This window comes from Harpia harpyja, chromosome 3 (assembly GCF_026419915.1).
Source record: "Harpia harpyja isolate bHarHar1 chromosome 3, bHarHar1 primary haplotype, whole genome shotgun sequence".
Lineage (NCBI taxonomy): Eukaryota > Metazoa > Chordata > Aves > Accipitriformes > Accipitridae > Harpia > Harpia harpyja.
In genome coordinates, this window is record NC_068942.1 from 45,732,249 (window position 1) to 45,756,587 (window position 24,339).

The 24,339-nt window shown below is 39.4% G+C and overlaps 2 protein-coding genes across 2 annotated transcripts; one reads left to right on the forward strand and one right to left on the reverse strand.

Moving 5' to 3' along the window:
- Positions 1-2,238: 2,238 nt before the first annotated feature.
- On the reverse strand, positions 2,239-13,468 carry EIF2S1 (eukaryotic translation initiation factor 2 subunit alpha). Its single transcript, XM_052782433.1, has 8 exons — positions 13,340-13,468; positions 11,138-11,379; positions 9,522-9,601; positions 8,904-9,055; positions 6,094-6,200; positions 4,142-4,239; positions 3,079-3,222; positions 2,239-2,784 (listed from the first exon to the last, which is right to left on the reverse strand). The coding sequence occupies exons 2-8, from the start codon at positions 11,376-11,378 to the stop codon at positions 2,659-2,661; spliced, it is 948 nt and encodes a 315-aa protein (XP_052638393.1). The 5' UTR covers position 11,379; positions 13,340-13,468; the 3' UTR covers positions 2,239-2,658.
- A 284-nt stretch (positions 13,469-13,752) lies between these two features.
- On the forward strand, positions 13,753-24,051 carry ATP6V1D (ATPase H+ transporting V1 subunit D). Its single transcript, XM_052782434.1, has 9 exons — positions 13,753-13,893; positions 16,474-16,591; positions 17,775-17,854; positions 19,236-19,303; positions 19,968-20,012; positions 20,483-20,586; positions 21,025-21,091; positions 22,555-22,633; positions 23,269-24,051. The coding sequence occupies exons 1-9, from the start codon at positions 13,853-13,855 to the stop codon at positions 23,408-23,410; spliced, it is 744 nt and encodes a 247-aa protein (XP_052638394.1). The 5' UTR covers positions 13,753-13,852; the 3' UTR covers positions 23,411-24,051.
- The last annotated feature ends 288 nt before the right edge of the window (positions 24,052-24,339 follow it).

The window sequence follows — 24,339 nt, forward strand, 5'->3', positions numbered from 1 at the left end:
GCAGGGCACACCTTCTTTAGCAGCCACTGTTTCCCCCCCATCGGAAACAGGATACTGGGCTGTGTGTTACTGGACTGCATGCCTGACCTGAGCCAGTATCCCCGTTTGGGTTTTTTTTGTATTAATGAGTCCTTATCAGATGTTATAAGTAAAACTGTTTCCAAGCTGCCAATCTGACAAAATTAATTTGGGACATAAAGTCAAGTTGAGATCCTTAAAATTAATGCATCAGGTCAAGCCCTGTCCACAGGTATACCCGTACCTTTCCCTTCGGTTGACTACACGAGTGCAAGTGGAGATTTTGGCCTTGCAATTACAACTGAGTAAACACACAGTTGCTAATGAACAGCAGGAACATGCTACCTCGCTTTAGCGACTCAACAAAGACATTCACACAAAACTCACGACCCTTATTTTAAGCACTCAGTAAGCAAACGCAGTTCCACACATACAAAATAGACCGGCTGAGATAGAAGGCATCATCTCAGCAACTTCTAAAGATCCCTAAGTCACAGGCTACAGCAACCGATGCAGCACAACTGAGGCCCAGCATGGGCTTCACAGGTTCAGCTCTCCCTTACACACACCTCCCTAAGAGGCCTCAAAAGCAGCCATCTTAAACCTCCTCCTTCCAGCTGCTGCAGCACATGAGAAATATCCACTAAGTTGTCTTGCATCTTTTTATTTAAGCTTCTTGGTTAAAATTTGCTCAGGCAACAGGAGAGCCTGATTTTGTCTGCCAGGGTAATGACTGAAATGCATTTACGTTAAGCTGCTTTGTTACTGTGCTCACCATCTCGGTCATTTTTTTCAGGTGCTTAAAATTGACACAGAATTGTGTACATCAGCACGCTGAGGCTCTAATTAGAAAAGCTCCTGTAGCTACTGAACAAGTTCAGCAAACTTTTGCCTAAGTTACTGACAGAAACAATGCTCACCTATTAACACACCAAAACAGCTCTTAGAGATGATACTAATGGTAACTTCCTGATAGCACTTCAATGGAAGAGCATACAGGACTCATTTTTCAGTGCTTTCCCGTACAACACTATTTTGGCATACAGATCACACGGTGACTAAGTTTTTAAGCACTTTGTTCTTTAGTCCGAGTACCCACATACTGTGTTTAATGGAAGTCTAATCATTATTTTAGTGAGTGGGCAAAGCTAGAAGAGCTGTTTGAACAGGAAACTGACATTATCACAACTTCAAGCCATGACGAGCCTGTCATACACAGCTTCTGAGAAGACAACAATTTGAGAAAATAACCAGAAAGAAAAATTTGTTTCTTAATTTTGTGATGACACATTCAGGTATTTTCCAACATTCTAAAAAGATGGGAAGTTACTTAACTGTTTTGGCTTTACATTACTATTAGAGTTGGGTACACGTGAACTTCTCTGATAATCAAGCATGGATTGCAATATGTACACCCTTTGTGAACGCCTTTTGTAGCAAGACCACATAGCAATGATATTGTTTGTACTGTGGCAGTATTAAGAATTCCTAGTTAAGGCTCAAAGCCTCATTTTTCATGCATTTTCCATCTAGCAGCACAAAATATAAGAAAAAAGGAGATGGGCAATATGGGACATAATACAAAAAGATATAAATATGTTTAAAACTTTAGCAATTTGGAAAGGTTACTTAAACAAAAACAACTCCTCCCCCCAATTCACACAGACAAGGAAAACGGTATTTTTTTTTTTTATACTCCAACAGGGAAAGCACATCTTGTTTCTCTTCTTCAGAGAAGATAAACAGGTTGTTTCGAGAGTGAATAGCTCAGCCCAGCCCAGTGTAAACCAGATTTAGGCTAGGCAGAATTGAAGGTCATGCAGCAGTGAGCTCACAAAACAGTACTGCCTATTTTGAAGTATAAGTAAGTTCATTAAAGCTCCTACTATATTCGCCTATAGGAGCAAAGTGCAACTATACGTGATTTTTCTTTTATCAGCTACATTTATCGGAATGGTAACAAGCTATTTTCAAAGTTTTCAAGCTCTCAGTCCCTAAATGCAGATGATAAACAAAGGAAATGCTCTTTTAGACAAGTCTGCATCAACAAACTTGCAAGAAAAACATTTTGTTCCACTCATTCTTGGCTTGATTTAAAGCAAACAAAAGAAAGCCCTTTCAATGTTAAAGGGGAGTCACCCACTGATCCTACCCTTCCAGGTTTTATATTCACATGACTCTAGGCCATGTGACAAAAGAGGGGAAAAAAAAAAAAAAATCTTGGAGTTACATAGCCCAGAAATTTATTGAATATTTGCTCAAATACATTCTGTATAGAACTGTTCAGCTTGCTTGGTTTTGGTGCTCCCAGGAAAGATCATTAACAGATGCACTGAGCTGTAATCACCAATTAGGAATTGTTATGTATGAAAATGTTAAGCAAGGGGCTGCAACCCTCTTCTGGCCAGATCTGTGTCTTGAATTTGACAAGCCACCTTCCTTTCAGAGGACTCAATTTGTGTAGGTTGCTGCATCAAATGTTATTTAGAAGAGCCTTTTACATTTTGGTCTTTTTAAAACAGTAAAACACTTCAAGTATTTGTATTTGAAGTTTTCAATACTGGAAACATTTAGTCCAGAGTGTTTGCAATGGGATCTCTAATTTTTCATATGGTCTCTCTTCTAAATATCCCAGAACATTTAGTCTTCAGTTTTGGCTTCCATTTCCTCAGCATCATCATCCCCATCCACTTCAGCGTTTTCCCTCTCCAGTCTTTCCAACTGCCTTGCAAGCTCAGTCTCATCTGTGTCAGTAACCACTTTAGGCTGAAAAAAAACCAAACCAGAACACATGGTAAACTGTCATAAAGAAATACCATATATATTTGTAGACTCTGATTCTACGTAAAGAGCAAGAGATAAAAAACATCCTGAAGTCACACAATAAAAACCAGGAAAATTAGAATTTTTGGCCATTTGTTTATTTAAGGAACACAGAAGTTCAGGGGTTTTTTAGTTTTTGCTAAAATTTCTCCTAGCACTACTGATCTTGCTCTACTTTAAAATGTTGCGAGGAAAAAAAAAAAAAGAATTACATTCTAAAGTGTAGGGCGTGTTTACCTCCATCTGCACATTAAAGACTCCTCTCTTCTCCTCAATTTTTTCTTTAATTACAGCCATGGCTTGATTCAGAACAGACAGCCCTTCAGTTCTCTCCAGTGTTGTAGTAGTCATCACGTAACGAGGAGGAGCTATCAGATTAATCTATCACATTATAGGGATTGGGGGGAAAAAAAAAGGACGAAAAAAGCAAACTCAGTAACAAAAACAAAGAAAGAAATATCGAAAGCAAAGTGAGCAACACTGTTCTGAATGTACAATTCACAGAAGAAACATTTTCCCGTTAGAAAAACCCTTTCTAGAAGCACAAATAACTTGGACTGAAATAGCAGACAAGAAAGTGCCTGTCTGATTTCCAATATCAGCATCAGTTATTTCTACACAGTATGTTTATTTAGACAAATATTGTTAAGTGGAGAGAATATCCACTTTGCAGATCAGCAAAACAGCCTATCACATCATTTTTCAAACAATTAAAAGAGTGTTACAACCAGTACTTTTTTTTTTTATTTGGTAAGATGACTGAATAAGTAAACTTTTCCTTTTGCTACAAGAAACCATTATAAGAAATCATCTTCAAAGAAGGAAGTACTTTCAAGTTTTCTGAAAGCACTTAGTCAGTAATACACTCAGTATCCTAAAATTGTTGGGAAGAAAAACTAGGCCTGGGTGCAGTAGCCATTCTACCAATACTCAAACATATGTGGAGCAAACATTCCTCTTCTTACACAGTCTTCTACCTGAAAATAAAATTTATTGCTCCCTACCTAAGGCTGCATAAAGGAACAGTAGGTATGTAGTGTGCCAACACCAGACTTTAATAAACTGAACAGAATAAATATAGCTTCTTGAACTTTGGAAGCCACAGCAGAGTCATAGGAACAACTATCAGCACATAGCTGCAAGGGAGCACGTTACAGACCTGCTAGAGAAGAATCAGAAAGCAAGTACATGGCTTCCCAGCCTCAGCTACGCGATTGTGACAACTACAGTTGCATGCTACTGGTACCTGAGGGCACCAGAAAACTTTGCTTTTGATCTCCCTATTAAGACAGACACTTACTTTAATGGGCATGTTCTCCGTGGAACAGTTCAAGCCTGCTCTCAAAGCTTCTTTTACTGCATCTATGCCTTCATAACCATAACAGGCCACCTCAATATCTAGGACAGAGGAATACAAATAATAAAACTTTAAGGTTACCAAAAGCTGTAGAATCTTTAAAGCTTTTTAACTTAAGCTTTAATAAAGCTTTTGAGCATCCAATGTTTATCCTCAATGAAAGCCTCAGTAGCTCCCAAAGCTGAGGAAGGTATTTCACTTTCTTGACTTGTAAGTTGAGGTAAGAATCTTCATAAACTCTTTAGACATACAACATTTTACATTGTACTCTGAAAAGCCAAGATACGAAATTATACATCCACATTCACTCACCTCTCATCCAATAAATTCAACAAGAATAATTATGTATTTCACATTGAGAGATGAATATATAAAAGCAATAAATACCAGAGAAAATGAAAGATCTATCAGGAAAAATGAAACTTGAAATAGAACACATCCACACATTAATGGAATTCTGTCAGCAATTACAACAGAGGCACAGAGGCATCACTTGAGCAGCACTGGAACTTTTTTTTTTTTATGGTAAGTTATATTAACATATAGTTATAATGATAGTTAGCTGTAGCTTTTTGTTGATGTTTGGAAAGTAAGGCATAGACTAATGCTGGTCATATCTGTAATACCCTGACTAGTCTAAAGACAAGAATTTCTTTACCTATGTAGCAATGGTGCAAGACTAAGCTACACAGAGAAGTTAATCTCACTTCCACGTGACTAACAACCTGCTAATTCTCAGCTATCAGAAATAAATTCACAGAAGAGCATCCCAGTCAGCCTCAGGATGAGACTACAAACCAATGGAAAGTTTCCATGCTTGATTTGAAGACAAAATTGAAAACAACTTAGACCGTCAGAACAAAATAGGCAAGATGAAGGAAGTAAGAGAACAAGCTTGCCAAGTAACTTTGTTTTCAAAACTAATGAAGTGCTATGCACGTTAGCAATTCCATTCTTCATGGCAATCAAATCCTACTTACATTTTTGAAGTCTATGTTAACTCACGGTGATCTAAAGTAACAGGTAAAGGAACTTTTCATTACCTTACTTTTTGCACTCTCCACTTCACTGTCATGTGGATATAGCTTATCTTTTCTTCTTCTCCACAGGAATCAACAAGTGCTAATGCTCTTCAATGTATCCTTGCAGAGCAGAGGCAATTTCTCAATCTAGTTAAAAATGTGACTGCTACATTGACTTTTTAATGGCAAGCATGCTTTTAGGCTGTTCAGTTAGCTGTACAGCCAGATTTACAGTTTTAAAGTGTGCCTTCTTAAGTAGTGCAGTCATGTGCTTTTTCTGCCTACACTGAATTAATAAAAGACAAACTAGCTCATACACTTCATGAATATATTAGAGATGTGCTAGGCTTGAGCTAATATATCCTGCTGAATGGTTTGCGATCAACCAGTTAGAAACACACCCAGAGCAAAAAGTCAGAACTATTTTCACATGTTCATGGACAAGTGGCCAAGACATACGCTGTAGCTGTGCTGACAGAGATCAATCGTCCTGTTAAGGAATCAATGAATTTAACACTTTGAATAATGAAAAAGAATATTGTGGATGCAGTAGTAGCTATAAAATATTCAAATCCATTGTATGCCAGTACAATATGATGGACTGCATTATATATCAGGACTACTACTTTCTGTCCCAAGGAACCTGCAGTTTGGGGGAAAAAATAAAACCCAAACCACCTTGCACTTTGGGATAGAATCCACATCGGCATTTCACAAACAATCCTTGATTAAGGTGTCTTAATTCTGAACAGTTCCACTCAAATATCATCACTACAAACCACTAGTTTTAACTGAGTTTATAGTTTGCAACAAGATACACTAACTTGACTTAAGTGTCAAGACGCGTTCAATGAACATCTGGAAAGAACTCACCAGCTCGGATTTTGACTGCTTGTGGTGTCAGACGTCTGTTAATATTGTCAATCAATACACGCCTCTCTTCCTCTGTCAGATCTAGGCTATCCAGGATTGCGGGGTCCCTGAGCCAAGCAAAGCAAAGTTACGTAAGTTATACTGAAGTGGAACATGACACAACATTAACTTCTGGTACTATTTCAATATTCTTACGCATAATCCTAGAGATATACTAGGCAAAGAAAACAGGGAAATTTCTTAAGAGTCCATTGAAACACTGGAAGAAAATAAACACATCTATTTTCATAATATTTTCTATTTAACAACAAACCAGATAAGTAGTTTACTCAATCTGTTCCTGGAAGGAAAGATCTGAATGATTTTTTTTTTTTTTTAAAGCAAAGGAATGACTTCTGTTCAGCTCCATTTGTATATGGTACACAGAATGAGACAAATATCTAGTTGCTTGGTATTTATGTTCACCTCCAGCGTGAGGATAAGCCCATATCACATGAAAGAGAATCCATGATGAATCTGAGGTTTTTGAATTATTTTAGCATCTCATTCAAATGCAAGATTTTTGTCATTCTACAAAGTAACCTATACTCATTCCATATTATTCTGTACTCCTTTTTAACAGTAACTGATCACAGACAGATAGTTACCTGCTGGCTACGTTCTTGGCTAAAGAAAGGATAAAGGTGTTTTAAATCGCAAGCTAATAGTTTAAAATCCATAGATCACAGAGGCAAACTCCTCTGCTGTTTACCAATATAAATTAGCAGCTCTTTTTTTAAGAAATGGTGTCAATTCTCTATTGCTATATTAATTTTATCCAAAATATATCTGAAGCAGAACACAACCAAAAAGCTCCTCACAATAAGTGTTCCTGTTCTTCAGAGACAAGAGTTGCAGTTCTCTGAAAAACAATACCAGATCACCTACAATATTATTATCAGGCAAACGTAAACTAAAATGGCCCAAAAAACCAGAGACAATATTGGAGATTGGTCTCTGCTGCTAATAAAATGTCATCTTTCATGATTTTATACACTGGGTATAGGTAGTAGAAGGGCCAAACATAAGCAAACAGAACCCAGAAATATGACAGGTTTTATACATCAAAATAAGAAACTGTATGGCAGATGCAATTTATTGGACATGCAAATTCTGCTTCTTCATTTACAATCTATCCTGTTAAATCTTTGAGTTACTTTCATGAGCATTTGGTAGGCATTCAACAAATAGGTCCTCAATGTTTAATTTTTACTGATCAGAGGGTAAATATACTTTAAAATTTTACCACAGGTATCATGCTGTGTGAAATCCTAAAACACTACTCCTCAGTACTAAGAAAGGACTAGCAAGTCAAATTCTTAGAGGGCACACCAAGCCTCCCGCAAGCACAGGAAGGCAGCAATATCTACATTTTTCTGCTCAACTGCTATAGCTTTATGTAGGAGCACAATGGGAACAAATAAAAGTTGCAGTCCATTGTCAGAAATCTTAAGGCATTACTGATGGAAACACGTTTTGAGAACAGACAGCTTCAGAAGTTTGTGCTCCAACCTGAACAGCAGTTGAGCAACAAATGGCATGTGTGTTCAGGAATTTTTCTGAGTTTAAGAGAAGCTGAAAGTCAGTGTAACTACAGGTTTTTGTTCTTCTATTATACAGGTGTTTAACTAAGTATTTATCAGTTACAGAATAATCTGGAATTCCTTCTGCAGCAATGTGCCCAGATTTGTCCTTTACCAGTAAATTTGCTATCATTAGAAAATAATTATTATTCTCTGAAACCAAATACATTCAGTGTAAATGAGAACACAAGTTGTCTATTCCCCAAAGACACAGAGATGGTTTCAAGCTAATCAAAATGCTACCAAGTGCCCTGCTTCTTCAGTCAACACAATTTCTAAGATTTTATTACTGCCATCTAGTGTTCAGCTCAAGTTCATCACTCATAGGTTTATGTGCTATAGAAGAGTAAAACTGGAAATGTTTATTGAGAAGTCTATCTTTGGATTGCCAATTTCATGATAGAATCTTTAGAGGGAAACCAAATAGGTTAATTTTGAAAGCAATTTAAAAATATCAGACTCCATAAGAAATTAAGAGCAATCTTATCTCAGTGCATATTCCCTTAGCATCACAATTCCCACGTCTTTCTGTTCATAATTCCATTTCTAAGTTCGTGATCCCATTTTAAGTTTGGAAGTGTAGAGAAGTAACAAGCCAGCTTGTTGCATTTAAAGAAAAATTCTGCCTGTGCAGTGGAAGAGTGACAGTCAGCTGTGAGTAGAAATACCTTCAGACACAGAGCTAGATATTTTTGATAACGTCTGGCTTGGGAGTAAGAACAGGCAAATTCTGACAGACAAACCAAGATCAGTGCTGCTTCTTCTGTTAGAAATGTCACAGGCTCATCTGTAGCAATAGAAATCTCTCCAGTGTTTGTAATCACATTTCTCTTATACTTACAACGTATTATTCACCAATGCTTCAGTATTTCTCCACATCAAATTCAATTACTGCTTTTAAAAACCTCACATACCCAGAGTGACAGACTCAAGGATGGATAAAAACAAGTCAACTCTGAGCTTTCTTTCTCAAGGGCATTGGGAACTTGAAGAAAGCAATAAGACAGAAACCTACAATAAGCAACCACAAGACTGATGTCAAAATTTACTAGGTGTACTTGATCAGTACATTCTACATACTGACTCTGGAAAAAAAAACCACCAAACGAACATTCTGATGGATCTGTTCCAGGAAATACCTCTCTGCAATTTGAAATAAGGCCCTAGAAGTAGAAAAGATGTCCTTACGAGACTGCATGCTTGAATGCATCATAAGCACCATATCCTGGTCTTTTGTACTTGTCATCAAATACCCAGGCAGTTCTCTGGAACAGACTCTCAAGCTGCTCATCCTTGGTGTACTCCAAGACTTCAGCAACATGGCGAAGGATGCTGTAAACCTGGAACACAAAAGGAGTGTTAAAAAACCCAAAACAAATACTGAAAACAGACAAAAATTTAGAATCAGAAGTAATATTTAATGGTAAGCCTTATACTCAGAAGCATAAGACCACACAGGAGTAAGGGCGGGAATCAATGCCTTAAACTATATGCATGCCTTTTCAATTAAAGTTGTCACAGCGTGCTAAACCAGCATATACTTTTGGATTTTTGATCATTTAAATATACCCCTTTACATCATAAATTTTCAACTGACATCTTGATCTATTCATTAATTAAGAAACAGCTTACCAGAGCACTCATGGACAGATGAACTGGTTATATATATTTGCATGGGTAAATGAGAATCAGAGTATGCCTAATAAATGAGAACAATATTTTCATACTATCTTATGTCTGTGCATTTTGGTTGCTGAGAAAAGAAGCTGGAAATACACAGTGCCTGAATATAGCAAAGCAACTTACAGTCTTCGATTTTGTGAATTTGTCTTCACATTTGATTGCCTCCTCTGGAGAAACTCTTCTTTTTGACAAGTCAATATAACCTATTGGGGAAAACCATTTTTAAAGTGTCAGGCATTGTGCCAACTAAGTCTAACTGCTTCAAGAGAAATGCATAAAGAACAAACACTGGCGCAGGATTTTTCCCCTTGCCTACGCTATCCCTATATGTTGCTAGAGAAAGTAACTAAACCAAACCTTAATGACTTTGATCAAATTATAATCCACATTAGGGTATCAAATTATTCTTTCAACTGTAAATACTTACAATAGCAAATCCTTTGTACAGCATTCTTTAAAATTACTGCCTTAATGTTTTCTGTGCAAACTTAAAAGAAGTTTTCATAATATTGCAGCAATCAGTGATCCATTTTTATGCTGCTGTACGCAGTCTTGGCAAAAACCGTACCAGCATACAAAGCAGCAAGTTTGACGCCCATTTTTGTAGTGCTGAACTCAATTTCATTCAAGGTTGGCACTCCATCAGTTTAGCTCTGAATAGTTTCCTAATAAAGTAGGCCTGGCCTCAAATTCTGACTCTAACTCCTTGGATACCCTTTCAGGAGAACTGCCTGTGAAGCAACTCAGTAAATTTGAAAAGGCCTCCACCTACTTCTCACAAACTACAGGTTGCCTAAAAGATTCAATAGAAAATTCAACATGTGAAAAGATTCAATATGTGAATTCCAGATGTGTTTCTCTGTTAATATGAGAATAAAATGAATTTGTATGAGGAAGTATTCTTTCATTAGAGATGCTGGGAAACTTATTTCACTTCAGATCTATCTGAAATAAGTTTCTTCCCGTCTTTCTTTCCTCTCTGCTTTTTTCTTATCCTGTCATTCATTACTTAATCTCAGAGTTAACTGCAGTTTCAGAAGTATTCTAGAAAAGTATATTACTTGAGAAATATCATACCAACAGTCAGGTTTCTGGGAGATGTGCTCAGTGTTTATTTTTATTATTTCTTTACACCTGGATATAAATTTTAAAGATTGCATGGAACAGTATTATCAAACTCTGACATGTTATAAATGGAAAATATATTAAAGAAACCTTTAGAGTAAAAGATTCAAAGGTTCAGAAGACAGGAAAAGACAAAGTCGCCTGTACAATCTCAACTTGTAACCTACAGAATTCATGTGGTAGAATAATTACATACATGTCATCTATTTTATAGCCAAGGTTCAAGACTTGTTAATGAACAGGATAGACTGTGAGCATTAAATGCTCACCATTTAGATTTTTATTTCTATGTCAGATGATCCTTCTCTTCAGTTAAGACTTAGAAAATCTACATAGATATCAAAAGAAAATTCCACTGCACTATGGTTTGTTGACCAAACATTGAGCTGGTGAGGACCCACTTAAGCAAATCTTTACCGATGTGATTGACCTTCATTAACCCAATTCCCAAAGGACAAAGAGGAATGGAAGAACAACTATAAGTATCAGGTGGCACAATGATGGTCTATTTTGCTTAAGCACCTTAAAAAAAGAACACCTAAAAGAATACCTAGTCTATCTGCATTTCTCTCTAGAAATTCAATCTTAATATAGCCCACAATATCCCCAAATACCTTTCTCTTTGTCAACTCTTATGACCACCACGCATTCATTCCTCCCGATGCGGATGAGTTTGTTTATGGAACGAATACGTCTTCTGGATAGCTCACTGAGAAGGATCATGCCTTCAATGTTGTTGTACTCCAGGAGGCTGACATAGGCTCCCATTTCAGCAATGGACCGAACATTGACCATCACTACATCTTCCACCTCTGGAAATTTATGCTGGTAGAATCTACAGCTTAGTCCTGGCATTCTGGAATTTGAGCAGAAAAACCCAAAGATTTCATTTCACAGTACGTCACTGCCTTCTCCTACAAACATGGTAAAAAAATCAGCAAGGACTGGTGTGAATAGAGAGAAACACTAGCACAAAAAATTGCAAATCAGGATAAGGCTTGTGCAATTCATACTTAGGTTTTAATAGATATTAAACAATAAATTAACTAGTATTTTAGTATTACACAACCATTTGCTAAGATGCTAATTTTTTGCATTAAAGTAGAAAAAGTTTGCTACCCAGACTTTATTATCCACTTCAACTGTCATACTACCTATACACAGCACACTGTAGCAAAGAGACTTCAAGTGGTGAAAAGGTGGCACAGCACACCTTGCATTCACCTAAATTCACGAGGCTGTGTAAAATTTTAAATTAGATTTTAACAACAGGAGTACATGGGACAGAAGAAGCCTGCAGTGCTCAGGAAGGTATTTGCATGCACATAAGACAGTGTGTGAGGGGCTGAGAAAATAAGAGGTAGAGCGAAGCTTCTGTTGTACTGAGGAGCAGACTCTACACTCCAGAAGATGACTTTCTAAACTCAGCATAAGATGTTTGGAATAATCCTGTAAGACCTGCTCCAGAAGCCACCTGTCAGCAAAGAAAGGAAAAGCAATAATCAGAACAGAAGACCAAACTAGCCTGACACGAATGAAGCACTAAAAAAAAAAAAAAAAAAAAAGCACCCACCAATGTATTGCTAGTCAGGAGGAACAAAAAACTGAAACCCAAATCAGGAGTCTTTCATTACACATTAAAAAAAAAGCACAAAATCAACGCTTCATAATCATGTAGTGATAAGAAGGAATGCTTAAACTGCTTCATTTTCCTGATGATGAATCCACATACTCATCACTGCTAACCAGGTTAGTTCAATTCCTTTTGTCTAAGCCCAGAAGTTTCAAACAGGAAGTTTCCTACAGAAGTAGGAGGCTAAGATGCTGAATCAAACGCATGACTCCTTCAGAAGGTTTGTTGTATTCACCACTTTGAAGTTTTACTCCTGGTCTTTACAGCAGTGCTAATGCTTTCTAGCTACATGAGAATTTAAGAAGAGAGTAAGATGGTAATGCCAAGCGCTACGTACACGTGGCCATACAATTCAGAAGGCTGCGTCCACCCTCATTTCCATTCTTAACTTTCAGAAAGGGGAAATACAGACCGGTAAAGGATTATAAAAACACTCCTCTAAAGGTTTCATATAACTTCATATAATTTGAAGCTGAACAAAGAACTCTAAGATGAAAAATAAAAACTTTACAGTTCGCTTTTCTAGTCCACTTAATGCAGATCAGCTCAATCCTACATGTCTACTTATGAGATACATAATAAAAACATACTGCAAAGCAACAAACCCCGAACACTGCAAGCAAGAACGGACAAACACTGCTGTGCACACAGAGCATTGTACTTCTCTCTCCACAGGCACAAGCTTTTTATTTTGGCCTTCTGCGGACGGCTCTCAGGACCAACACAGCGCCCATAACGCCAGCGCTGGAAATCATCTCTCCAGGACGTTACAAACGCCCCGGCAACGGTTTCGGTCCCCACGCCTGCACAAGCCTCTGCGGAGACTGGCGAAAATGGAGTAACTTCGGACCAGCGACTCCTGCTGACGCCGGCAATGCCCAACGGCAGCTACGCCACCAGAGAAGGGAAGCGGTCCCCAGGGCGGCCGACAGCCGCCGCCGGGCCGGGAAGGGCCCATCTCCAGCCCGGCGAGGGCGAGAGGCGGGCCGGCCCCCCAGAGAGCGCGGCCCCGCCGGCTGGAGAGCTCGCAGCTGCGGCGCCGGGCCCCAGCGCCCGGGCCCAGCCCGCAGCCGCGCCGAGTCCCATCCCCCCCCGAGACCGCGGGCCCACAGCGGCGTCCCAGCCAGCAGGAGCCGCGCGGGGAGGCCGGACCCCGGCGCGCGAGCGGCGGCGCAGCCGCTACCTGGCACCGGCCGGGGGGTCCCGCTCTGCGCTCGCGGCCCGGAGTCTCGCGCTGGTCCCGCTCCTGCCTCAGCGTGCACCTCCTCGCCGCCGCCGCCGCCGCCGCCGCCCCACTGCGCAGGCGCTAGCCCGCCCTACTCCCGCTCCTCCGCGCGCGATAGGCCAGCGCACCGCGCTCTCCGCCCCGGACCATAGAGCCTCAAGGCCGAGGCAGAAGGCCGCCCTTTGCTAGAGCGCCCCCTCCCGGGACAGGGCGCTGAGAGCCAAGCGGGCGGGCGGACTCGGAGACCTGCGGGTGGCACAAACAGACCCGGGAGCCAATTACGTTTCTTCCTCCCCGTCCCCGGGGAGCACGTGACCCCAAGCGACGGGCCGGGCGCCGCGCCGGCATCCGGGTGCTCCCTCCGCCCGGGCACCGCCTCGCGCGGGGGCGGGGACAGCGGGGTCGCGTCACGTGCCGGCGGCGGCGGCGGTGGTGACAGAGCCGGAGCGGGCCGCTCCGCCCGCCGCCACCATGTCGGGCAAGGACCGCATCGAGATCTTCCCCTCGCGGATGTGAGTGTCCGCCGGGCCGGGCCGGGCGTGAGGGCGGCGGCCGGGCTCTGGCTTGTGCCTCGAGCGCCGCCGCGGGGGCGGGTTAGCGCCGGGGGCTCGGGGCCGTGCCCGGGGCTGCGCCGAGGCGGGAGCTCCGTGGGCTCCTCTTCCCGGTCTGCCGCCGCGGGCGCTCTGCGCCCTCAGGGAGGGGGGTGTCCCTCTGGGTTTTGCGTAAAACACTTCGATAAGCGGTTGAAGGCCGCAGCTAGGGCTTCCCTTCAGGTTCGCCTTTCGGGCTGGAAGTCAGCTCCGCCGGCCGTCAGAGGGCCGTTGCAGGGTCCAATACCAGGAGGCAAGTAGCTTCGGGGGCATGCAACTACACAAACCTCTACTTTAAAAAGAACAATTTGTAGAATATATGTATAAGAAAAACCGCACAAATCGAACCATAGTGTCCCTTAACTTTTTAATAGACGATGCTGCTGTGCAAGAGGTTGGCCATGAAGTGCTAAAAAAGAAGGAGGAAGTAAAATGTGTGAAGTGCAGTGGACAGTCAAGTAATTTTCCAGATGCGGACAGCAAACTATTTGTCATGAAATCAGATGTCTCCTGACAAGGCTTAGAAAGCTGCCAACATTTGAACAGACACAAATTATTAAAATTGCTGTTTTAATAATGCTGTTCAGTTTCTCTTCAGAACCCCCTAGGACTGAAAGACTTTGCCTTAAGGTGAAAGGCCGTTTCAAATCTTCTTGCATAAAATTGGGTCGATGCCTGTGTGTAGTCTTAGGAAGAGGTGCCTTGCAGGACAGAAAACCTCAAATGTAAAATAAGAATTATTCCCCCATGTTTGAGCTCAGGACATATGAAACAACAGTTTTTATGGAAAGATTAATACATTACGTGGTAAAGGTTCTGGTTTAAAACTTAGTTCAGAAATAAACTATTGCATATACTAAGTCATCCGGCTCTTCAGCAGTGCTCTCTTCATTCACTTTGCATGTCCAAGGAGGAGGCACTTCAATCACTTTTAAAAGGTATCTGGTTTTGTGGTCTGATAGGTCATTGTGGCAAGGCGGCGGTGATGTACAAAGGCTTAATATTTACAAGCCCTGTTTCAAATGAGGTAGTAGACCAATAATGTGGCTGATGTTTTGATAGGAATGTAAGTTAGGATGATAAAATAAAGATGGTCTGCCTCTGCAACAATTATTTGTTAACTGACAGAACAGAATTTCGCAAGGTTTGTTTTTTGTTTTGGTTTGGTTTTTTATCTTTATGAAGTGGCTTGCTAGTATGAGCCTCTTCTGTGCTGGATATCATAAATTACAGAAGCTGCTCAGTCTCCTTGACGGTAAACAAGACTTTGTTTAGTGCGCTCTCAGAGCCTGTGAAATCTTGCTTGAACTAGAAGGTCAGCCAGTCTCTAGCAGGTGGTGAACAGAGCAAACAAGTTAGTTCAAGGTGGTGACAGAGGGCTGCTTTTTGTGAAAGTAAAGCTGCCTTTTTACTCTTTGACATTGGGGTTGTTTTTTTTATCATAAACATTCAGAAAGTATTTGTGCTTTTCAGTTGTAAGTATTTGGTAGATATTAACGGACCGATTCTCATCACATGCCAGTAGATGGGGAAAGTAACAGATTCCACTGTGTAGGCAGAATCTTAATTATACTTACTTTTTCCAAGGTCAGAGAGGAAGTGTATTAGGCTTCTCTTCACATAGAGTTGACTTGAGTATTGTCCTTTCTGTGTAGTGGCTGCGTGTACGAAGTGGTAGCTTAAGACAGCACAGCTTGTGGTTTTTGTAGTATAGCTCCTGCTATTCTAGTTAGCTTAAATCAAAAAGATTCTTCAAATTAAAATATATTCCACAGTAGAGAGGGAAGCAAGGTTTGGATCCTCCTCGGTTCCTAACTCCATACAAGAAACCTGTAAGTGTGCTATGGGAAGTAAAGGATATACAATGCTACAGCTAGCTTACTAATATCCTTTTTAAACTGATGCTACTTCTGATTGTCTTAAATAGCTTGTAAATCTCCTGTGCAGCATATGAAGCTATGGAATCATTGTACTTTCTGACTTCTTTAAACCAGAATGTATGATAGCTGTATCTTGTTGCTCTGTAAAATCAGAACACAGCATCGACAGTTATGATCACATGAAGAATTTGCTGTGTTCTCCAATTTTGAGAAGACAACATAGCAGTAAAAGAGCTTAAAAGCAATACCAGTGTCACACTGACAGTGGGCTTTTGGGGTAGTTTGATTTACGGTACTTCTAAGTCATCACAAAAAATGAAAACTCTTATTTCCTATTATGGAAGCACTGAAAAATGACATGTGAATTTTCCATGATCTTTGACTTTGCAGATAATAACCTTGTAATTCTCGTTGATGATGGAGTTAAGTACGATAAATTCCCTTGATTTTAAATGGGAACATAAAATTTTATCCTGAAGTGGCCGTCCTGTTTTACTGCACTGATGTTTCTTGGTTGTGTCATAATTTCAGTCATGTCCACGTCAGAAAACTTTGCATAAATTTTTTTCCCAATCCCTTCAGATGATGCAGGACATTTGTTTTTTATTCCTCTGTTTAACAGGGCTCAGACCGTCATGAAGGCTCGTTTGAAAGGAGCCCAAACAGGTCGTAACCTCTTGAAGAAAAAATCTGATGCTTTGACACTTCGATTCAGGCAGATCCTTAAGAAAATTATTGAGGTAGGTAAATTAGAATTTTCCTCTGTTTGGCTCACTTTATTTGAAATCTGTTTGTTCTGTCAGTTGTGCATTCCTGTTCTGCTAACTTCATTAGGTAGGCTGGAATGTAGGACAACTTTGATAACCTGTTTTTTGTAAGTGAGGCTACTGAGGACAGATGAGCAAAATTATGTTCTTCTGGCTGCAGTGATACAGAAATTTTGCAAGGGTTAATATTCTTCACCTCTTTACAGGCAGTCCTAGGGTCTGCTTTCTTTTGTGTCCCAAATTCCTTATCATCTCTTCTACATTACAGGGAATTTGCTCTGATGCTGCCAAATACTTTAGAAGTGGATTTAACCTGTTCTGTAGCCCCATTTTTGTTGCTTTATCTGGCTTGAGAGTATACTGCAGATCCGTAATGTTTCCTGCATGACTAGGTACACTAGAAAGCAGAAGTTTTGTCTAGATGGAACTTGTTCCTTTATGAAGAAACACCAAGTCCTGCTTCTTGCTTTGCAACATGAATGACAAATCTAAAATGCTCGGTAGAGCCTAATATGGTTTGTTCTGTTCTACCGTACTAGACGGGTTTTAGTTGTACTGTTTTGGCTGCAACTGCTATGATATCCATGGTTAACACTAGTGCTTTGTTGCCATGCTGTAGACAAGCTCTTGGCACTCTGTATCTTGTTTCCTATAGACTAATACACAAAGGCTCTTGCTTCTCAGTAGCACATTTTTTAGCTACAAGGGCTTCAAATATGTAAAAATTGGGAAAACATGGAGTAGGAGGAAAGCGCAGCTTCACAAAGCCACATACATCTGTACACTGAAAAACAACTTCCGCTGTCTCATAGTGTTCAGTACAATATGAAGTAAGAGCGTTTTCCTACTGAACCCTTTTACTGTTGTGATTTAACCCCCATGTAGTAGAATTTTATGATTGTTAAGACAGGTAAGTCTTTTGCTGTTTCTGTGAGTTCTACACTGGGTCAGTGAAACAGCTGAAATGTTTCTTTTTTGCCAGTCACCTTGGAATTACGATTTGCAGTTTAAGAGTAAGCTACACATACAGGACTTTCTCACTCTCTTGAATTTCTCATTCTTCTCTTTATGCTGTTAGCTATTTATCCTGGAAAAGGAGTAATGATGTGCCTTGTATTTGCTGCCTCTTTTTCTTTTTTTTTTTTTTTCTAAACAGACTAAGATGCTGATGGGTGAGGTGATGAGAGAAGCTGCCTTTTCACTTGCTGAGGCAAAGTTTACAGCAGGAGATTTCAGGTGAGGGTTGCTGATCTTGTGGATGTCCTACCCATGGGAAAGAGCAATTGTTGATTTCTCTTTTGGAAAAAAAGTAAAATTCTCAAATGCACTTCGAAAAGAAAAAAAACAGACAGTGGACAAGGTAGGACAGGATGAACTGAATTACATTAGGTAAAGGTGGGAGATATCACTGCAGAAGAGAGATAATTTGCATGATGAAAATGTGTACTCCATCGGAAGCTAAACAAAGTGGCATGATTAACAGAATTTACTTTACATACAAATCCTTCATTTGAGAAGGTGTTGCTTTTTGCAGCTTGGAATCTAAAATGTCAGGAAACAAGAATTTATGGCAGAGTATTGGACTATTTATTATTTTGATCTTGTGAATCTGAGGGCCAGATGTAATGTGTGTTATTTTCTCCCAGTAAATCATACAATAATTTTACTAATTGTTCCAACCTCCTGTCTCATTGACCTCCTGTCTCATTAGGGCTAGCGAGGGCTTATGTGAGAGGGGAAACAAATCTGTTTCCTCCAGTAGGATATTTTGAAATTCTATTTTAATAGATTATAGTTCCAACTAGGGTGTTTGTGTAATTCATTCAAGCGTGCATAGATCTTATAGAATAAAATTGGGGAAGTGTTAGTGATTCAGCTGATGCTGCTACTGATTAATGGGGAAGAACTAAGTGATCAGACACAGTAGTAATCTGTGTGCTGCTGGAGAAAAAGTCTTTTTGCCCTTTCATTTGGATATGGTGCTGCTTTCTGTCCTAACCAGTCGCAGTGTTTAACTAGAAACAAGTCAGATTCTACCCTGTAAGCAAACTGTACTTGAGCAGAAGAGTTGGCTATAGTGACCTGTTCTTGGAAGACCTTAAGGCACTCTAGAATTCTTCAAGATGAATTGTTGTACAAGCTTAAGTTTGTTAATATGATAGAGTTAATGGGTAAACAAACTCATAAACGTTCTGAAAGAACAAATACATACAAACTCAAATGAGCAAAATGTTGTGGCCTTAGTCTGCATTACAGCCTTGAAATTCCTTCACTTTTATTGGGAAAAAATGTCTCACAGACAGGTTGATTAGAGTCAATGTTACTAAAATATTTTGAAGTAATTTGCCAGATAACTGGCTAGTTTTTAGCTATGCTTTGTATACTTCGTCTGAGACATTTCTAATGTCACATTTCACAGACTCTGCATCTTTTACATTTCCAAACGTTGCTGGAAACTTAGCTTCACAGTCTGTACAATGAATTGCATAGAGAACTGAGCTGAAGACAATTTCCAAGTCTTCACAGCTATTTGATAATTACTTAATTTTGTATATTACAATGACTTAATGAACCACTTCAGCTTTCCTGATTAAGATGTACGTTTTCTTCCTTACAGTACCACTGTGATCCAAAATGTGAACAAAGCTCAAGTCAAGATCAGAGCTAAAAAAGACAATGTAGCAGGTGACTGTTTTCCAGACTATGAGTATTTTAACTCTTACGGGAATCGTGGGAGAGGACTATGAAATATGCAGGAATGTATCCAAACAGTCTCCTCTTCTTTATTTCTCTTATTCATCTAACAGTAGGAACACTTGTAATTTGCTGGTTTTTTTTCACATACAGTATATAATTTTTATATTTAGTTATTTATCTCTGAAAATTAAATGAGTGTGTGTAAACTGCAGTCCAATTTCTTGAGCTTTACTGAAAAATACATCATGAAATTAAGTATCAAAAATCAAATAAGTTTCAGGCAATTAAATATCAATAATTGTCTATGAAGAAAACAAAGATAAATCAGGATTGAGTGCTTAAAATATTTCTTAAAGACAGGGAATACATTACTAAAGAGAAACATAATAAAACTGAACACTGAATAAACTGGAATACTTCCCTGAATTTTTCATGCGTCTAGATTTCTATGATCTCAATACAATTCTGAAGGTCCATATTAAGATGTCAGAACCAGCATAACTTAATCATTCCAAGCTGTATAGGAAGATTTTGGAAACAAAACTTCTGAGCTGTATAATTTATTAGAAGCAAATATGGTAGAAGTGAGTTGTACTTAATAAATATATAACCCTTTATGTCTCTTACACACATTCTTGTTCACTTTTGTCAGGTGTAACCTTGCCAGTTTTTGAGCATTACCAGGAAGGAGGGGACAGTAAGTACAAAAGAAGTATTTTCTGTCTTATATGTACTTACGGCTATTCTATGCTAATACAAAAATACTTGTCATGTAAACTGACTTACTAGCAAGACATGACATCACAGGCATAGGTGTACTTACTTCCTCTGTGATGCTTTGTCCTGTTCCTGTGACATGGAAGGATTATTAGGGAATATAGTGGATTTTAATTTCCTAAACCAGTGAGTTTTTCAGATGGGGAGAAGACTTGTCTTGAATTATCAGGTTTTGAGACTGGTAGGTCTTGCTGTGGACATGCACAACAATGATCTGTAGTAGCATAAACCACTATAAAGACAATTTTAATGGGCAAAGGCTTTAGCTTGTCACTTGCTGAGCTGTCTATATCCCTGTAGTTTGTAAAGTACTAATTTTTATCTAGTAAGAAAACACCATAGTAGCAATAGCAACAAATATTATTTGATGAATTTTTTTTTTTTTTTCAGGCTATGAGCTGACTGGCTTGGCCAGAGGTGGAGAGCAGCTGGCTAAGCTGAAGAGGAACTATGCCAAAGCTGTGGAGCTGCTTGTGGAACTGGCCTCCTTACAGGTTGGTGGGAGGAAAAAAAAAAAGAAAGCTATCCTTGGTTTCTCACTGTTCTTAAATGAAAGTAACATAGTTTCAGTGATTGTAGCTTAATACTTTGAGCTGTACTGTACTCCTTTAGTCCCAGTGCTGTACAAAGTTGCAAACCTTTTCCAGCCAAAAAACAGAGTTATATTAGCACTTCAAAGAAGTCCTTATTCCTTAATGCTAAGAAGAAACTTTCTTTGGGGTGTTGGTATTTGTAACTGCTAATGTGCAGTGTTCAGCATGCTACTGAAATTAGTAGAAAAAATTCTGCTCCTATTGAGAATAATGTAGTCTGTAAAGCCACGTTACAGACTTGGCTCTGGCTTTCAAGTGCTGTTTGGTTTTGTGTATAGAATTGATGGAAATGCTGAATTTGTCTTCTTATGTATTAATTATTTAATCCCATTCCATCAGACATCCTTTGTTACTTTGGATGAAGCCATTAAAATAACAAACAGACGTGTGAATGCAATTGAACATGGTGAGTATTTTTCCATTTGGGATGCATGATATTTTTCTGTCTCCATGCAAGATGAGGAGCAGGGTCATATAAACCACCCTTCTTTTGACTGCTTTCTTGTTAGTAGGATTTCTAACCAGTTCAATAACTCTTCAGAAAGCATTACAATGAAGTATACTGCAAGTAAGAACAAAAATTAAACGCCCAGGGGAATGGACTGGAGTACACAGAGATAAATAAATATGCAAACACAAGAAGGTAATCAGGAAGTTGTATCAAGAACCTAACATATTCTGGAGTCTCTGCTAGTGACTTTGACTTACTTGGTCAAGTCTGTTGACTAGAAACAAAAGACAGGATGTTTCTCTGTGTTAAGATGTTCTAATAGCTAGCATAATAGCTTCTAAAACTGTAATGGTGGTGTCCAGTGGAAAGCTGGTGACTTTTTTTTTGTTGGTTTGGGATGGGATCACAGAGTAGGCATCCAGAAAGAAATCTTGGTAACCTATTCAGGTTTGTGTTACAGGAAACCAAACAGTCCTAATATCAATACTCTGGTATTCTGCTTTCATCTGAATTCCATATCCTTCATGTTCTTGTTTGTAAATTTGTTTCTTGCAATTTCTTAAGTACTACCTATGTACATATTCCTGTCATTCCTTTTGCTGCAGTATCCAGGGTGCTCTGGTTACTTCAAGTTCCTGAGTTGTTGATAGCTTGGATTTAATTATCTTTGCATGTATGCAATAACTTATTTCAGTACATAATTCCAAACCATCCCTTTCAGTACTGCTTTTCATAGACTTGTTCCTTTGAACATGCAGGCCTTATCTGCAGCTTATCACTCTGCAAATTTGACTGTAAAAAAGGTTTCCTCTGCAGCCTTCCAAATAACTTTGGTAGTGCTGATAACAGCTTTCTCCTTTCAAAAAGTGGTTCTGACACATAGCTTGCCCAGTTGGGTGTTACAGCTTTGTTTAATGTCTTATCTCTTCCCTTGTGATGGTGTTATATTTAAATATTTGTTTTCATGATGGCTTTTTCAAATCAAGATCATAATTCTGTGAGTAAAAGTGCTATAGTGAACAGAAGTTTCTGAAAGAATGTGATGGAATAACATAGTTTTAATTCAAATCTTGCCTACCTCTTGCAGGATTTTTTTTTAACCACTTCCATGGGGAAAAAGGACCTTACAAACAATCAGGGATCAGTGCTTACTGATTCCATTTCATCTTTCAAAAGAATGTGCTATGGGAGATTCTGTGATGTTCAGAGTCCTAGTTTAATCCTGGACTTACTGAAGAAAATGATTTTGTCTGTTTGTCCATAATGAAATAGTATGATCTTTCATGAAAGACATGTAAATTTCCACTAGCCAAAAGAATTACTAGATTGACTTTAAACAACCATCTGTGCACTGCATTAGATAACTTCCTGGCTAATATAACAGCAGTCCAACAACTTCCTTATTTATATTTTTTTAGTGATTATTCCCAGGATTGAACGTACTCTTTCTTATATCATCACAGAACTGGATGAACGAGAACGAGAGGAATTCTACAGGTAAATATCTAAAACAAGACTAGACTGGTCTCTTTTTCTCAGACCACTCCTCAGAAGAGACTTAAGAGAACTCTTCACGAAATCTGGCACTGAACACTGTTAAAACATGACCTGGTTCCTTCTTACTGCATACTGAATTTCCAGAGCTGGGCACCTGGAGATCTGCAATTACCTGTCTGAAAGTTACAAATGAATCCCTACCACTAGGTTGGACGTAGCTGTCATTATCATTCTTCCAGAGGGAATGATGTGATACAGTACACTGAGGTGTTCTGCTTTAAGGACACCTCTGCCATAGAGGTCAATGTTCTGGGCTACCTGAAGCAAAAATGTCAAACCTGAAATGAACTGAAGGAGAATTAACTTCACTAAAGACAGAGTACTATAATGCAGTGTTTAAGGCCAAGAATATAATTTATAGTTCGGATGAAGAAATGAGTTAATCTGCAGAGATGATATTTTTCAATGGCAGCAGCTAGCGATAAAAGCCTTCTGCTATTTGCTACAGGATTTTCATTTCCTGGGGAACTTCTCCAGGCAGCTTTATCATATCCAAGTTTTATGTCATCTTTGCTGCTAGCCTGTTTTATGAAAACATACTTATTTCACAAGATAAACCACATTTCTCTTCACAGGTTAAAGAAGATCCAGGAAAAGAAAAAAGTCTTGAAAGAAAAATCTGAGAAAGAACGGGAGCTGCGGAGGGCTGCTGGTGGGGAACGTGAACCAGCCAATCTCTTAGCAGAAGAGAAGGATGAAGACCTTCTCTTTGAGTAACACAGCAGAGTTGTACATGGAGCAGGGGATCCAGAATACAGAATGTCCAGTTGCAGTATCATCCAGGACATGTTGCCTCAGTGATACTTATGTGGCTTCTCAGTTGGTGTATAAGTCTTGAGTGGAATGGATTGTGGATTTCTCCTGGGAGATTAGAAATCTGGGAACTTGACTGCAGCATAGCAGGAAAAGGAAAGATGATTCAGGTGCTTAACTATCAGGAAAGCCTTCCTATTATATGCTCAGCCTGTTTCTTCGCTTAGTAGGAATGACTGTCCATAGCTGTGGTTTTTGAGGATGACTCTGGATTTGCCTAATCAGATTCCTCTTAATTGATCCCCTTCCTAGCACAAGCAGAGGAAAATGTTATTTAGGGAGGGAGATGCATGTAATGTTCTTTACTGCTGAAATATTAATGTTCACATTGCTTAAAGCAGGTGTTGGCACAGCTGAAGTCAAATGTCAGTAAAGGCAACTCTAGTTTTCTAACCTGTTGATGAAATCCACAGTCTTCTGTGATTCATTTTTGTTGCACGATTGTTACCGTTGGCCTAAGACATCTATGAGTTTTAATTAGAGGTTCTGCCAACTTGTGTACTGTGTGTGCTAGAAACAAGTAAAAAATTTAAATGTTAAGTATCTGGTGTCTGGCTCAAGTTGCTAGAAGATGGTGGTCTTAAAAGCTTGTCATGTTGATTTCAAAATAAACCCTTCACTTAATCCCCTAGCCCAACTTAGAATCCACACTGGGCACATCTGTTTTCAGCCTGCGCCCAACATTCACTTAACCTTTTTACTGCTTTAGGTAAGTAACCAAGGAGAAGCAGCTCCCTCCTGCCACAAACACACAGAAACTCTTCTCAACTATCCAGCTACATGTTGCTCCAAATCTTCATTGCAACCGGTAGGTTGGCAAGCAAAGCAGGGTT